The 16,485-nt window shown below is 47.2% G+C and overlaps 1 protein-coding gene across 2 annotated transcripts; it reads right to left on the reverse strand.

The window, feature by feature from the left end:
* Positions 1-3,940: 3,940 nt before the first annotated feature.
* Positions 3,941-14,036, reverse strand: LOC135817369 (mastermind-like domain-containing protein 1). Of its 2 annotated transcripts, none has more exons than XM_065330542.1 (10): positions 13,771-14,036; positions 12,846-12,896; positions 11,867-11,961; positions 11,357-11,418; positions 10,148-10,247; positions 9,103-9,298; positions 8,471-8,560; positions 6,826-6,932; positions 5,086-5,697; positions 3,941-4,364 (listed from the first exon to the last, which is right to left on the reverse strand). In XM_065330542.1, the coding sequence occupies exons 1-10, from the start codon at positions 13,778-13,780 to the stop codon at positions 4,314-4,316; spliced, it is 1,374 nt and encodes a 457-aa protein (XP_065186614.1). In that variant the 5' UTR covers positions 13,781-14,036; the 3' UTR covers positions 3,941-4,313. The 2 variants fall into 2 exon arrangements, with proteins under 2 accessions (XP_065186614.1, XP_065186613.1); XM_065330541.1 differs by having other exon boundaries at positions 12,846-12,899.
* Between the last annotated feature and the right edge of the window lie 2,449 nt (positions 14,037-16,485).

Genomic DNA, 16,485 nt, shown 5'->3' on the forward strand with positions numbered 1-16,485 from the left:
GGCTTCACTGATGCACAATTACGGGACTTCTGCTGCCAACAGTTGGGTGGCGCGGAGAGTGCTGAAAAGTGCTTGGCTGAGTTAGCGCAGGCATCTCGCAAGCACCTGAAGCATGCCGTGCAGACTACACCACTGCTGGCCGCTCTCCTTTGCCAAGAGTTTGCCGTATCCGAGGCTGTACCGCCGTGTACGACATCATTCTACGTGCAGTTCATGTGTTCAGCTGTTGCAGAGCTGGAGAGGAAGCGGGGAAAACAGTTCAGCAAAGTGACACTCAGCCAGACTCCAACCAGTGGTCATACGTACAGTGGGGGATTCCAGGCCGGAGATCAATTATCAGTGCATGATGTCATTACCAACGGCCTGGAGCATCACGTTCAGCAAGAGCCTGCTGGTTCCCTATGTGATGGCGCAGAGTTGGTGCAAGCATTGTGCCATCTGTATCGTTTGTCCATGGAACGCTTACTTTTGGGCCGCGCCTGGTTTTCATCCTCAGATATGCCGGATGACTGTTTGACACTGTGTAAGCAACTAGGATTCCTCGTCCCTGTGGACAACCAGTCATCAGCCAGTGGCAGTGCTGGGCGACGTGTTGCCTTTCTTCACCTTACCATACAAGAGTTCTGTGCAGCACGTAGTTTCGCAACGCAGCAGTCCTTCTTCGTCTCGAATATTTCACAATACGTCTCGGAAATTGGCCTGGGTGAGGAAACGCAGCCATTCTGGCGTTTTGTTGCGGGTTCTATTCACACTAAGCTCCTGCCTGACTTGTTTAAAGTCATGCTGGCTGAATCATCAACACACAAGTCAGTGCTCCAGCAACGCCGCTTCATCTTGTTCTTGATGTCGTGTTTACTGGAGTGCAGTCTTTCATACAACAGCTCTCCCGTCTTGTCTTTCAGAGACGATCAGTGTAAAGATCTCGTCCGCTCCGCCGTAATACTACTGCAAACATCACATCGAGTTAACTTGTCAGGCATACATCTGAACGATAGTGACATATCAGCTTTGTGCAATGTGTTGAGACTGTCTGAGCGAGTACACCTTGTAGACATCAGTAACTGCAACCTCTCTAGAGATCAGATCACGGAGATAGCGCCTTACCTGAGACAATGCGCTTATGTGAACCTTAGCGGGAACAACCTGAGCGGAGCGTCGCTGGAAGTTTTCGCTGCAGCGCTATCCCATTCTCAACATATGCAGCGTGATTGCACCATTGCAAAACTGAACATTTCAGGCGCATGTTTAACAGAGCAAGACGCGGGGTCCTTGTCTAAGCTGCTTCGCTTGCCCCATCTCCGCGCTATACAAATATTGAGCAATGACTTGGGAAACGCTTCGCTGGAACTACTCCAAACAAAAATTACAACACCTTTCCTGAGCATGTCTAACTTGTGTGCGGAGGAGATTGGTTTGTTCACGGGATGTGGTACAGCCCTTTCGTCACTGATACTGTCCATGCCAAATTTGACTATCCTGAGTCTGGCCTACAATGACCTCAAGGACGAGGACGCCGCCTGTATACTGTCAGCCCTACAGCACAATCATAGTATACAGGATATCCACCTTGGGAGTAACCTACTCACCAATGGCATTGCTTCGTATATAGATAACTTCTTGAAGGCAAGGCGTGTTCACACCAACACCGCATCAGCAGACAAGGCACAGGCACGGCCCAACAAATTGCAGCAACCATGCTGCATGAATCTTACTGGAAATGATGTGGACGCGTCTCTGCTGAAGGCACTGGAGAAGGCTGGACACTGCGGCGATGATGAAATAGTTATAGCCGATTGGTCTATCACTTCTGGGCGTACTTGCCAGAGGGATGTGAAGGACATCGTTGCGCAATATGGAGGCAACCTCAAGGCCGAAGTATCAAACTTAACTATGGAGAGCCTTGGAAAATTCATTGCCGGTGACAGCAGTATCAGGAAACTTAACCTGGCTGACAGTGCTATTAAAGATGACGGTGTCCAGGCATTGGCAAGGCAGGGACTCCAGTTCAACTCAACTTTACACATGCTACAATTCAATAGGAATAGTATAAGCATTAGTGGAGCGGCGGCAATAGTGGCTTCATCTACGCAAGGTAAATTGCAGTGGCTGTCGTTGAATAAGAATCCTGTCTTCAAGGATGGAGTGACTGATGTGGACTCCTACATGACATTCATGTCATCGTTGCCGCTTTGCTGTGACCTCCGGTTTGTTAGCATGGGCGACACAGGAATGACGGATGCCATCGCAGTGGATCTACTCACAGCCCTGACTGGTCACGAGAATCTGCAAGTTTTGTTCCTGGATCGCAACAAGCTGGGTGACAACACAGTGAAAAAGCTAGTTGACATGAAGCGGACGACCAGCTCATTGAAGATGGTGTCGTTGGTGAAAAACCAGATAACAGGAGATGGCATCCGATGCATCTTGTCTTCACCCGATATGATGTCCATGGACCGCATTTGGGTGGGTGGTAATCTAAAACATATTTCCGTTCCGCCACCGCTCACAAACCACAAAGAACTCCTGCCAAATGATTTTTTTGAGGCACTTCTTTGGTGAGCATGCTACCAGCCCGCAGCAGTGAGGATCACCACTGCCCAAAGCACAGCCAGCTGAGAGTGGCAGATCGGAGGACAGTGATCACTTGAACCATGTAGCTTGAAACGTTACACTGTTAGTTTTGCCGGATATACTTAATTACTTATAGAAAAAGCAGTGTGGCCGATGTGCTGTACATCTAGTTTAGTAGCTGTTGCCGCTAGGTGACTTGTGTGGCCAGAATGGTATGGATACAGTGATACAGACTACAATGTATTTTTGTATTTTGCAAAATGTAATGTATTTACATGTATTTGAGTTCATTGTCTCATCAGTACAGTAGGAATTGCAACTATCAAGACTAGAGAACAGTCATGTAGAATTATGTGCAGTAGTGCAGCCATACAGTACACCAAGTACCACTGCAACAAGAGTTCATAACCCCATGGACTCTTGCTACCAACATACTATATACTTACTGAAGTAGGAGGTATTTATCTTTAGTAATGGACTTTTCGAATGGCTGACTACCACACATTGTGACCTCTTTGCTACGCTGTACTTTTGGCAGCTGCTTATCCTTCCCATTGGCATGAATTATAGCGTTGGAATATTTAGTATGTTCTTATGTCGGCGTGTGGAAGGTGGACCACGGAACAGCTCTCCAGCCGACTTCTGCATTCTAATCAGGGACTCGTGTAGGCCAGGACCACAAAACCTTGGTTGTACGCACGACGTTCATGTGTGCATGTAGACCATGGCTCCGTACAGCAATATGCACGGGCCGGCATTTGGCCATCCATCAGCAGTTACATGTATGTGTAAAACATACTAAAGAGTGCCCGGACTTTGCTCTCTTGTACGGATATTATTTTTCTCAGTACGTATTTCCGTATGCGTATTTCCGATAAGATATTCAGCTTGCTGTATCTACAATCTCTCCTCCTCTTATCCTGTTGTATCTACATCTGGAGAAAGATTATGTTCTCGTGTAGATTGTACATCTTACACGCGGCACAGGTTTGGGAGTCAATCACAACACTCGAAAATTCCAGCGTGTGTGTGTGTGTGTGACGGTGTGTGTGTGTGTGTATGTGTGTGTGGAGGGGAGGGGGGGGGGGCGTGTGTGCTTCATGTGTGCTTTCGTGTGTGTGTGTGTTTGTGTACGCACGTGCGCGTGCGTGCGTATGTGCTTGCATGTGTGTGTGTGTGTGTGTGTGTGTGTGTGTTTACAGTGTTTTCTAGACCGCAAGTCTAACTCTGTTCAACGCTTTTGCTTGACCTTCTTCTAGCTCTTGTAGACTTTCAGTGCCCCAAACAGCCGGGGAGTTCCCTTTCCCGTTTTCAGATTTCACGTCACATAGACCTGGATCTTGACTCTACACATCACAAACATGTGCACTTAGAATTTGACCTTGTCAGCCAGGTTCAGCCATTTTTAAGTGTTTGCAATGCAAATATAAAGCACTCAACACCAAAACAGAGCAAAAAGAAACTATTTGTTATTTACTCATAACAGGAAAAGAGGAAAAATTGGTGTGAGCACCATTGCCATGTTCTGTGCAACACAATGATCATTTACTGCAGTCTGTAATCTGTAGTATATATTTGAGTGTGACACCATTCCCTACACATCACTTGGTTATCAAGAAGAAGTTCAACATACTGCTAGCACATACACTATGGTTGATCGGACTCCCGGCGTCATGATGGCTGCGCAGTCAGCGGCACGCCTGGCAATCAGCTGTGGCGGTGTGCGTGCGTGCGTGTTTACGCTATGCATCGGGCGTTGGCAGTCCCTGTCCAGGCCCAGGGGCTCCTTGTGCCTGTGCGTGTAAAGCAAACATCGAAAAATAGCAACCCTTTGTATAGATTATTGACCAATGACGAGGTCCATATAGCATGTATAGATCTACTATGAGGTCAATCTAATTTATTGATCGTCTGCTCCAAAAAGGAATCGAATATCAATATGCAATATTATACTTGACTGCCTAGGTATTGGGGAAATCGGTGGGGTCGAATACTTTAAAGAAGGCAATAATTCGCTATATTTGCCTTAATATTACCTCTTTCTATCAGTGGGCTCTGGGTCCTACAGCCTCCTACAATGTGCTTGCTTTGTGGCAGCTCATGTAAGCCTTTGATCTCTACAGGCTACGGTAGTCGATGCGCGGTTTGCAGTTGATTTGCGTGCACTGTATGGTACTGTGCAGTGTACATGTAGCTATTGCACAAGCATAGGCACCGCATGAATGCCTGGGACACACTAGACCGATTTTTCGGCCGATACGGAATCATACGAAAACTCCTCAAGATCGGCGCAAATAATTGCCTGGTGTGGACAGTGTGGTCTCACAAGTTCCCGAAAAATCTGTGTGTTAGTCTGACACAGTCGGCCGACTTCATGTGGAAGTCGGTGTCGGAGCATCGGCCGAAAAATCGGACTAGTGTGAGCCAGGCATAAGTATCCCTCATGGCAGAGAACAGCGAACACAGCAGCTCCTGCCGGTGACCCTCACTCAGCAGCTGTGACTGTCTTCTTACCTGATTGTGAGTGACTCCAGTCAGGAGTCTTTCCTGCTCCGCACGCACCTGTGCACGGATTATCTCCTCCTGACGGTCGTAGCGCTCAGGCAACACATAGTCCGCTGGCCGTTCCTTGGTGCACGCCGAGCATCCCGGTCGCGTGGGATGATTCCGCAGCGTACACACAGGACAGTTCCAGCCATCCTCGGGTATCTCGTCGCTAGATTCTAGCAGCGGTCCCGAGTCAGCTGCCACCACCGCTGGTGAGGAACCACCGGCCACTGTCCCGCCGCCGTTACCAGTGAGAGCTAGGTCGTTCGTGGGAAGACGCAGTTCAAGGTGCTGCTGCTGCTGCTGCTGCTGCTGTTGTGGTGGCTGGTGTAGTTGCGGCTGCTGGTGGTGTGGCTGCTGGTGATCGTACTGCTGGTGCTCATACAGCGGGTGTTCGTATTGTTGCTGTTGCTGGTGGTGCGGCGGCGGTCCAGCCATAGGTATATTCATAGGTATATTCATAGGCAGGGCGTTGGCAAGTTGCTGGGCTGTGGCCGCCGGGTTGGAGGAGCTGACCTCGGCATTGAATACCGGCGGCACTTGCCTCTTCTTGTCAGGCGGACGCCACAGGAATGGTTCCTGGAGGAGTGGACAAAGGCAGATGCAACGCGTCACACATAAGCCAAGGAAATGGACATTACAACAACTAGATGCAGAGCAAGGAATCCAGAACGTTTCCTCAAAATGTATTTTTATAATGTTTGGAACAATAAACATTCTCTCTCTCTCTCTCTCTCTCTCTCTCTCTCTTCTCTCTCTCTCTCTCTCTCTCTCTCTCTCTCTCTCTCTCTCTCTCTCTCTCTCTCTCTCTCTCTCTCTCTCGCTATGTCGCACCCTGGAATAACAGTAAACATTGTAAGCACATTGTTGTGCTTCGTCACATTATCACCATGTACTGATCCGAGAAGTACTGGTACGAAAGGCCTCATCAGATTTTCAACTGGCTTTGTCTCTTCGTGTTCTAATATGTTTCCCTCCGACTAAGTCTCTATTTAAAAAAAAACTTGTATTTTAAATAGTGTTTTATTGACACTGAAGTCTGGTTTATAGCAGTACACTCGGACGTCTCTTATCCGGGCACCTTGGGAACGGGCACTGCCCGTATCTCAGATTTGCCCGTATCTCAGAATAACTCATCTACCATGTATCATAATCACTTTTTGAAGAACTTTATTTGGAACGTATTGCACATGTTCAGGATACAAAAGGAACCCATTGGTAAAAATGTGTGGATTACATAGGTTGGCAGTGAAAAATAAGCACTTCCGAATACGGAAAAAGTTCAAAACCCCCAAATTCGAAGCATTTTTGCCATAGGAACTCAAGCTAAAGGTGCCCGGTAGAGAGACGTGCCCGTATCTGAGGCGTCCGGATAAGAGGCGTTTGAGTGTACTCCAAAGATTGCGAGGCACAGACACAGAAGGGTGGCCAGGTGTGCAAAGCATTTTTCAATGTAGGTGGGTGTGATGACCCGGGGCCCCGTACTGCACTGATCAAATGCATCACCAGGCTACTGCGGTAGTCGGTGCGTAGTCCAATGGCTTTTTACTGGGACAGTGATATAGAGCTGACGGCAGTACTCTGACCCTTTACTGTGAGTCTACAAATAGGTTAAATTTAGCCACCGTCACCGTTTAAATGTAACCACGCAGAACTATGAGGCAATGGGGGTATAGAATAAAAAGAGACACAGAAAGTGACACGTACGTCTGCTGCTTGTTGCCGAACGTTCGGCTGTGCACCGGTATCCTGCTCCTGCACACGTGGCATGTTTGGTTCTAGTGGCATGTGCGTTGGCAGAGGCTGTGGCTCCACTGCACACAAGGTGGGTACATAACACAGACGTTTGATAAGAAAGCCAGTGCGAAACGCCCTCCGTACCTGGAATGGCCCTCTGCCAGTATGTACGAGTACCGTACTCACTCGATTAGAAGCCGGGGGCTACTATTTTTTCAATACCAATTTCGAGGAGGCTTCTATTCAAGAGGGGCTTCTATTCGAGAGGGGCTTCTATTGTTTCATTCCATACCAGTATTCCAATCGAATCTCTAAAACGTTCATATTCACAGCAACTCGGCCCCGAGTTAGTTTGCACACACTACATCGACCAGGACATGTACCAAAAGGAACATGCACGAGATGTTTTTTTCAGACTTGACCTTCATACATGGCACTACCTGGTCACCTCATGCTTTGCGAATAGTAGCCCGGGCTTCTATTCGAGAGGGGCTTGTATTTTTTGAGACAGTCCTTGTAGGGGGGCTATTATTCAAGAGGGGCTTTTATTCGAGAGGGGCTTCTAATCAAGTGAGTACGGTATACATGTATGTGTGCGTGTGTGGTCGCGTGTGTGCGTGTAGACACGTGTTTGGCGTTATGCGCAAAGTACAGCGTGTGCGTACACCTTTCTAAATGCTTTCATGCACCATACACACTGGTCTTCTGTTGTGATACCGTATGGTTTGATAAATTAGAAACTACTATACCCCCCCCCCCCCCCTCACCTCTATCCCATCGTCCAATCTCAAATTATTCAATTATTCCAATCACATAACAATGCCTATAGATAGTATACAAACTACTTCAAAACTAGTTAAAAAAATTACTAGGGATTTATAGGAAATGTGGTTGTTCCCCATGCTGGAGTGGTTGTTCCCCATGCTGGAGTGGTTGTTCCCCATGCTGGAGTGGTTGTTCCCCATGCTGGAGTGGTTGTTCCCCATGCTGGAGTGGTTGTTCCCCATGCTGGAGTGGTTGTTCCCCATGCTGGAGTGGCTGTTCCCCATGCTGGAGTGGTTGTTCCCCATGCTGGAGTGGTTGTTCCCCATGCTGGAGTGGTTGTTCCCCATGCTGGAGTGGTTGTTCCCCATGCTGGAGTGGTTGTTCCCCATGCTGGAGTGGTTGTTCCCCATGCTGGAGTGGTTGTTCCCCATGCTGGAGCTCGTGATTTTCCTACCGTAGTAGGGATTCTCAACAGAATTATGTTATTTTATTACAGAGAACCTTAGGGTTGGATTGCCATTGCTATGGTATCCGTACGCTTCCGAAGCATACACATAAATATTGCCCAGTATAACCCTGTAGAGAAGGGAGAAGGTAGTGAGAAACGAGTGCGGTTATGGGATAATGTGTGATATGACATCCCTCTCACAGCACGCGCGCGCACACACACACACACACACACACACACACACACACACACACACACACACACACACACACACACACACACACACACACCTGTGTGCACGTGTGATCACGCAAAGTGCCAACCGGTGACAGCCTGCATCAGCATGCATGCGTCAGTGACACAAGGTGCTTGTGGCCAGTGCATGGACATTCCCAGGCTTACTTTGCACTGGTGTCTGTATGTAAGCTGCTGGCGACGACGGCTGCATGTTGGTAGCACCTGTCCCCGTGGGCTGCTGTGCTGATGTATGTGCTGTACGACAACACACATTTGCAGAAGACGCATACAAACACCAAGTCGTATTTACAGGATGCATGCGCGACACTTTGTTTTCTGGAGAAAACAAGGCCGAGCTCCGCACAGTGGTGGCCCGGCAGATCAACAAAACCTTTTAGCGCACTGAATACCAACAGTACAATCACATAGACCACTTGTGCCTAACCTGTGCCTGTATGTACATTGTCCTGGAAAGGGTAGCAGTACATTGAAGTGCAACCAAACCTCGATCCCTTTAAAACCAATTCTCTTTTACCTGCTCATGCATCAGCTTGTTGCTGGAAAACTGGTTGGGTCAGATGTACAGAACATACCACAAGCCACAGTTCAAGCGGTTATCACTTATCCGCCCGCCCTGGTTATCCGTATGCTAGTAACCGTTGTCATGAATACAAGCACCCATAGTTTTAAAAGTGAGATCTGACTGTATTATTTTGTCAACTAGCTTTCCAGCGTATATCCCTGCACAGTACAAGTGCAGCGTAGTGTCCGCCTCAGAACACGATGCGTACTCGCACCTCTAGGGATATTCGGCGGCCGATAGTCCTGCCGACTGCACGGTAGATGGGCCGCCTCCTTCGACAGGAGATACAGGAAAAGAGTGTGGCCCGACGCCGTGATTCCTGAGCTTGCCAGAGTGTCGCGATCACTCTTCATACTCTTGTTGTGTATCCACCGTTGGCACTCAACCGGAAGATCATATTTATCGTAAAACTGCATGAGAACAAGCAAAAAGAAGGCATATTATAATACTAGACTAGCAATTTGCTTTCTCCAGCAGTTTATAAACGATTTCGGAAGCTCAATGCTCTAGTAGGCTACTATCACATACACATTCTCTCTCAGTCTGTCTTCCTGTCCATCTCTGTCATGTCCAATTGTATGTCTGCGTATCTGCGTGTCTCGGTTTCTGTCTGTCTCAGGCTCTCTCTCTTTTTCTCTCTCTCTCTCTCTCTCTCTCTCTCTCTCTCTCTCTCTCTCTCTCCAGCAGCATGACGGTGCTACTCACACGCGTACCGCTAGTGGGAGTCTAGTTCTGTTCAGGAATACACATCTACGCCAGAAAGGCACACTCAAAGAACGGTTGCAGCAGTCTCCTTCTTGATGCTCTGGATTCAACAAGTTGAAGTTTGAGTGAGTGAGTTGAAGTGTGAGCAAGTGAATCAGAGAGGGCCAGTGGGAGCTGTCTAGTCCAGATCAGAAGGCAATGTTGCTATCGTTTGTCTTCGAATTGATTGAAAGAGAAAGGAAATATCATAAACCCATGCATCCAGCCAGCCACGTGTCAGGCCGCGTGACATCAATTCTCAGAGCCAACCAGGTGTCTAATATTTAGCAGAGAGATTTAAAATGTATTCTGCTTGACTTTCGGAAACGGTCCTTGGCTTGGGGACATCGGTATGTCCAAGTGAAACAGCTACTGTCTTTTTGTGTACAGCCAGAATCAAGGCTGTTACTTGAAAGTATCAGTGCGGTCAGTTTTTGAAGTACAACCCGGGCCACTATAGCACACAATTAACTTATCTACTAAGGATTCATTGTTGACCGAGCCACAGTGCTCACCATGAGTTTGAGTTCGAGAAACGTCATGCCGGGCCAGATCTTGACGGTCACCTTGGGTTTGTCGGCCACCTCCATGCGATCTTCAATGTGCACTGTCAGCCTGCGGGATCAAACAGCACGGAGTATACAAGTAGGCATGCCGCGTATGAAACAACTGTTAAAAAACCCTATGCGGTGAGTTTCGAAGTCTGAAGAAAGTGTTGAACGGTCACTGCTTGAATGATGACTACAGCATAGCTTAGAGGTAGAGCATCATTGGTCATAAGCGAGGGTCCCGGATTTGAGTCCTGATGGTGACAGTCAAGGTTTTCTTCAGACTTTTCCCGTTTGCAACTTTCCAAGTTCAAACTGATGAATATCCCCTGTACAACTTTAAAATTCTGGTCCCAAGATCCCCTGCAGTTGGTGAACAACTACTGTAGACTAGAATGCTGACTGGGTGGTGGATGACTTGACATGCATCTTCTTACAACCTCATGGCCATGTACAGTAAACACCTGGTTTAAGCAACCAGCCCGCGGTGCAAGCAAAAGCGGTCGTTAAAGCCAGGTCACGTGGTCTTTAGAATCAGGTCCCACTGTGTCTGTGTAGAACTGTCGGTGCATGGAAAAACGGTCGTTAAGAGCAGGTGGTCGCTAAACCCAGAGGTCGCTTACACCAGGTTTTATTGTACAACGTACCTTGTGTTCTGCATGAATGGACCTGTGACCTCAGCGGCACACCTGAAGGGAGTGGCGTGCCTGATTGTTCTTTGAAATGCACTTGTGTACTGTAGAACGGGTAATTTTAGCGACTATTAATTATTGCGTGTTCCCATTGTCAACCGGTTAGCGACGTTTTATTTTAGCGATTTGCAGCGATTTTACTCACGGATCACCAGTGCACTACTAATGTCTCAACGGATTAGCGACTTGAAACTTTAGCGAAAATGAGTCGATCGCTAAATTCGACAGGGTTTTTACGTCGCTAAAATTACCCGTTCTACAGTATGTGCAATCCAATGTGTGTGTACGTGTGTGTATGTGTGTGTGTGTGTGTGTGTGTGTGTGCACGTGTGTGCGCGCGCGTGTGTGTACGTGTGTGTGTGTGTGTGTGTGTGTGCACGTGTGTGTGTGTGTGCACGGGTGTGTACATGTGTGTACGTGTGTGTGTGAGTGAGTGATTACAGCAATACCTTGATGGGTGATCACCCAGTGTTTTGCAACTCACGTTATGCGATCACTTGCACCAGGTTGTGCAGCAGCTGGTGCATTCTTAGGCTGGAAAACGAGCTGAGAACAGAAAAGTACATGAAAAGTACATGATAGCCAATAGCGAGTTACAGTAGTATCATCGCCCAACACAGAGCACATAAAGCAAAGTGAAGAAGCCATAGAAGACACTTCCGGAACAAATACTTTTCAAATAATGCAGTGAACGAGGGAGGAGAGAGAGAGAGAGGGGGGGGGGGGGGGGGGGAGGCAATGGCACATTGGGATGGAGAGGAGGTAAGTATGTGTGAACAGCTACTGCATGCACAGAGAGTATTGTGTACTTCCAGCAATAGTACGCACATTCAGACGTGTGGACATACGAAACAACTAAAGAAAATTCAGGTGATGGTGAAAGCACAGCTATTCTGCATTTATGCCAACTGTAGGAGCGAGAACGCTTCTACATGCACCCCAGCACTGTCAACCCCTCATATTCACGGCTTAGCTAGGGATTCAGTTCCCTCACCTGCGAATGCTCGGCCGCCAAGTTTCGCGCAACCTCCGCTGCGGCGTTCTGGTCTCCACGGCTGATTGCGTTTCCCAACGCACCGGCTAACTGCGCTGTGTAGCAGATTCACGGTGACCAAGCATTGCAACACAAGATCTCCGTCAGATTTTTTTAGACCGTCACTTTCTTCCAAAGCCACAGTGTCAGTGCTACAGAGCAGAGTTGCTAACTTCACTTGAGAGGCAAATCGATCAAATCAGCCAATATCACTGTTATTAACACAACTCACTAGTCAACACAGCGCCATCCTTGCACTGAAGACAGAAATCCGTGTAGGTAACTGAGGAAGTGGGGTCGTAGGATGCTGCACGTGCCTGAATGGTGCATCTGCATTACAGCTGCAAGTGTATATACCACTCTGTACGTCGGTGCATTGAGCACTCCTTCGACCTTTGCAACTTTGCAACTGGCCCTGATTGTGGGATGTTGCATCTTCTGGAAGACAAGCTAGTACAATCCCCCTTCCCCTTCAAAAATGCCCCAAATGCTTACCCACGCCAACGTGCACATTACAGATATACACCAAATATGGCATTAGCTTCCTTATTTTTATGACTCTACCTTATGTAAGCAGGAGCGCTGGAAGCAGCTTTTGATTGGTCAGGTCATACCACAGCATTTCACACGTTGTGTATGATATAAGGAGTCACGGTGCATACTGCAGCATAGCCTCCTCAACAGTAGACATGCATTGGTGCTGGTCAACAAGTTGGTCCAGTGGTGACCTGACCAACCGGACCGGTTCCGGTGGGCCTGGTAAGTATTTGATTAAAAAAAGGAAGAATGCCGGGAAGTTTTTTTCATCGACTCTCTCAAGCGAAGGCTATAGCTTGTGTGTTTCTGAACATTCAAGTGATGCTAACGCGGATCCCGCGAATATTATATAATATTATTATTACTCTCTCAATCCAACCAGCGGATTGGTAAGTTGCCTTACTGATTTGGTCATGGCTCAGCTGCCGTACTGGTGCACGTGGAGCTCTTGAAGCTGCTACCGTCCAACAGTTCCAGGGTGCAGTGCACACACACACACACACACACACACACACACACACACACACACACACACACACACACACACACACACACACACAGAGACACACACATGCACAGACAGATAGACACACACATGCACAGACACACATGCACAGACACACAGACACAAACACACACACTCACAGTTGGCCAGTGAAAACCCGATCACTGATCCCTTTCTGCCCAAACTTAAGCAGCCCTTGGTGCCCTGCAGCTGTGAAACCCAGCTTAGGTCACACCTCCGCCGTGCAACTCACTGCTCGGATTTCGATTGGCTGGATTTCACGGGCCAGTACTTGTAGATCGGTAGGTGACGTTGAGCTCACTTTAATATACTGCAGTGCTTTACATGAAACTTGGTTCTCCCCAACCCATGACGTAAGTCTGGTTTCAAAAATGTCCACATCCTGGCATTGAACTGTAGAAGTACAAATTTTCGTTCACAAAATCTTTCGTTGGATCACTCCACCAGCAGGCTTGTAAACGTACTAAATTTCGTTTTTGGTCGAGGTCTGTCACCCCGAACGTTCAGAAAAAAACTTTAGTTTGGCACAAACTTTAGTTATTTCGTGCCCCCTAACGAATATAGCGAAAGTTTATTCCAAACGAAAATTTGTACTTATGCAGTAGTATTGTTGTCACCTACATAATTTATTTATAGTGAATGTAAAACGTGTCATAATGACTCCGTGTGCGCGTAGGACGATAGCAACAGAAAGTGGGACAGTGGAATTTTAAATTGTGAGCCCGTCCTATCGCTCCCAGTTGCAGCCCATCGTACATTTGCATCGTGCAGGATTGCTGGCTACAAATCACAGGTTTCTTACCGTCAGCCATTTCCGCATCTGGTCAATCAGAAATCACGGCGCTTTCTGCTGGCACCAGTAAGGGCACGTAGGCTGGATAACTTTTGCCTAATTGGTACTCGCCGCTGAGAGAGGTGCGCTATGAGCGAACACTCTGCTGAAAAGTGCGGTGATCTGGACCTCACAATGGGCCTAATCTTGGAGAAAGTCGTCTCAGAATTAGAATCGAAACAATTACTTCTCAGTTTTATCATCGACACCGCTTGTACTTGTATCGTGTGTAATCATAGTAATAATAATAATATTATTAGTATCGAAATCGGGCTGTCGCCATAAACTAAAATGTAGCCTTGTACTTGTAGGTTGCCTTTTATGACTCCCATCCCACTGCATTGCACTGCATGCACTGAGTCTGTCCCAGATCGAAATCTGAATGCATGTTCGAACTACACACTACGGTCCGTAGATCTACGGAGAGCTAGACCGCGCCGTAGAGACGTCTTGACGTAGACCATAATGGCATTGGTCACGATAGACGTAGGCGTAGATCTACTCGTAGGTCAACCAAGGCGCTAGGCATGCCGCATGGTCATGACATGAGTCGTGACTATGGACGATGGGGCAGTATGGATGGTCGACCTGTCGACGGAGCTCCGGAGATCAGACTCCAGTCCAGAGCAGCCGGGGCCGAGTGGCCGATACGAGATCATCAGACACACAGACTTCATCAGAGACAGAGTCCACTGGCATTATTAATTTTTTTTATTAAAATCCGCAGGTTCGCTTTTACTAGGGACTTCAGACCATTTTTTCAAATCGGTTTTCTGTGGCTTATGTTTTGCTTTTTGGATAGGTTAGAGCTTCCTGAGGAGTTTGGTCTTTAGTTTTTTTAAATCGGACAAAGGAAACTAAAGTTACAAGCAAAATAGTCATCGCCTATCACCGGATTTGTCCGACAAACGTCCCACACATTTGAGATCAGAGAGATATGTCAAACTGAGAGAACCCACTTTCCTTGGCAACGCATAGCAACCGCACACCAGATCCAAAAACAATCTTGATTCTCCGCATGAAATAGCGGAATAGTATGGTTTACAATGAGGATTATGTAGTGGGTAGTAACAGGAGACATTGATAATACAGTCCTGAGATAGCTTCGGACTGTTGGTGTGGTTGGTGTCAAGAAAAAGAATGACCACGTAAGAGGCACTGACTAAGCACATGTACATGTACAGGACATTGGCTGGGGTAATCGTAGCACGCACATCATCATCAGCAGAGATACAGCAAATAGCAACAAGAGTATACAGCACATCTCCCAGTTCGGCACTCTTTCAGCTATTCTTGCGGAGCTCAACCAGATCGAGCATAACAGCATTGGAGACAAGAATCGAGGCATGGACCGAAACAGCCAAGAGCAATTCAATTTGTACATCAGCATCATTTAGCGCAGGATACTTCTCGCTGCTTTCCATACTGTGACTATGGCGGCGCTGCACGGCAAAGTACAAAGAGGAATAATGCAAGAAATAGGTCTTCTGGAAGGTGAAAACAATAAAGATTACCTTCTATCTAGACTAATTCGAGGTCGTAGAATACGAATATCACATTTTCAAGAAGGGGACCCGGACGGATCATATGGTTTCTCACCTTTCCCTTCCATCCGCATACGTATCTCCGTCAAAAATGAACGTAACAGCTCCATTCTTGCTGGTCCCAAACGAAGGCAAGCTCCAACAAGACGAACCGAAACTTTCTCCAACTGTACAAGACTTCCTTCATTTCGAAAAACGGTTCCACATTTCTTTACACGACTTGACATATGACCATCACACGATTTGTGCAGGCGTCGATTTGCACGCTTTTGCCAGTTTTGGGCCAAGAAGTCACGTGGTCTGAAGTCCCTACTTTTACCAGCAGAACTCCCTTCTTACTGACCAAACCACTTTTTACGGGCAGAAGACAATTCCGATACGAGTACACAAGTAATTGAAGAGAGGAAGCAAGAAAGAGAGAAAGCAATCCGAGAAGAGTACTACCGGTAGTATAGTAGTAGTATATGAAACTTCAAGGAAACGAATACCGGAATACCGGTAGATTGTTTTAAAAGGTCATTGGGCCATTGTAATACTGTACTAGTACCGATACTAGTATCCCGGCTTGGATCGTATGCAGGAGAGGAGAAGGAGGGATGGCGGGCTCTGAGAGATAGGAGGCCACCAAGACATGATTCTGTACACGCTAGCATAACGCAAAGACCTGCAACCTGCATTATTTTGGTGATTGTATTGCATTACACAGCGGAGATGAGGACTGATGAATACTACATTATACAAGGCCTGGTACAAGTACTTCGAAGTACAATCATATTAAATAGATAAACCTTGTTTTGTGCAAACCTGTTGTTGGTTGGCAGAGGGTCAGAACCGGGTCTAACACCCATACGGTTCAGATGATCGCAACCAACCGGGGTTCTACCAACCGTGGATGGTTGTAGAAAGGTCACTGTTTCCGAACACGGTGTCGTCCATCTTGTTTCATGCTCTCAACCACCAACAAGTACAATATGTACATGTATGATACATAACAGAGACAGAAACAGAATACTTTGTGACTGGTTTTAACTTTCTCTTGCCGTCTTGGTTCTTTAGGGGGACAGCACTACTATCAGATTTACTACATGTACTCAGTCAGGAACTCAACATCCTACTAACGATTACGTGATTGTACAAGTAA

This window comes from Sycon ciliatum, chromosome 5 (assembly GCF_964019385.1).
Source record: "Sycon ciliatum chromosome 5, ocSycCili1.1, whole genome shotgun sequence".
In the NCBI taxonomy this organism is placed as follows: domain Eukaryota; kingdom Metazoa; phylum Porifera; class Calcarea; order Leucosolenida; family Sycettidae; genus Sycon; species Sycon ciliatum.

What these genes read in the sequence shown, in the direction of transcription:
- LOC135817369 (XM_065330541.1), bottom strand. An exon ending in GCCGCCGAATATCCCTAGAG is followed by an intron (nt 8,561 to 9,102) that starts GTGCGAGTACGC and finishes GTTGTCGTACAG; the next exon opens with CACATACATCAGCACAGCAG. An exon ending in CATACAGACACCAGTGCAAA is followed by an intron (nt 6,933 to 8,470) that starts GTAAGCCTGGGA and finishes CCTTGTGTGCAG; the next exon opens with TGGAGCCACAGCCTCTGCCA.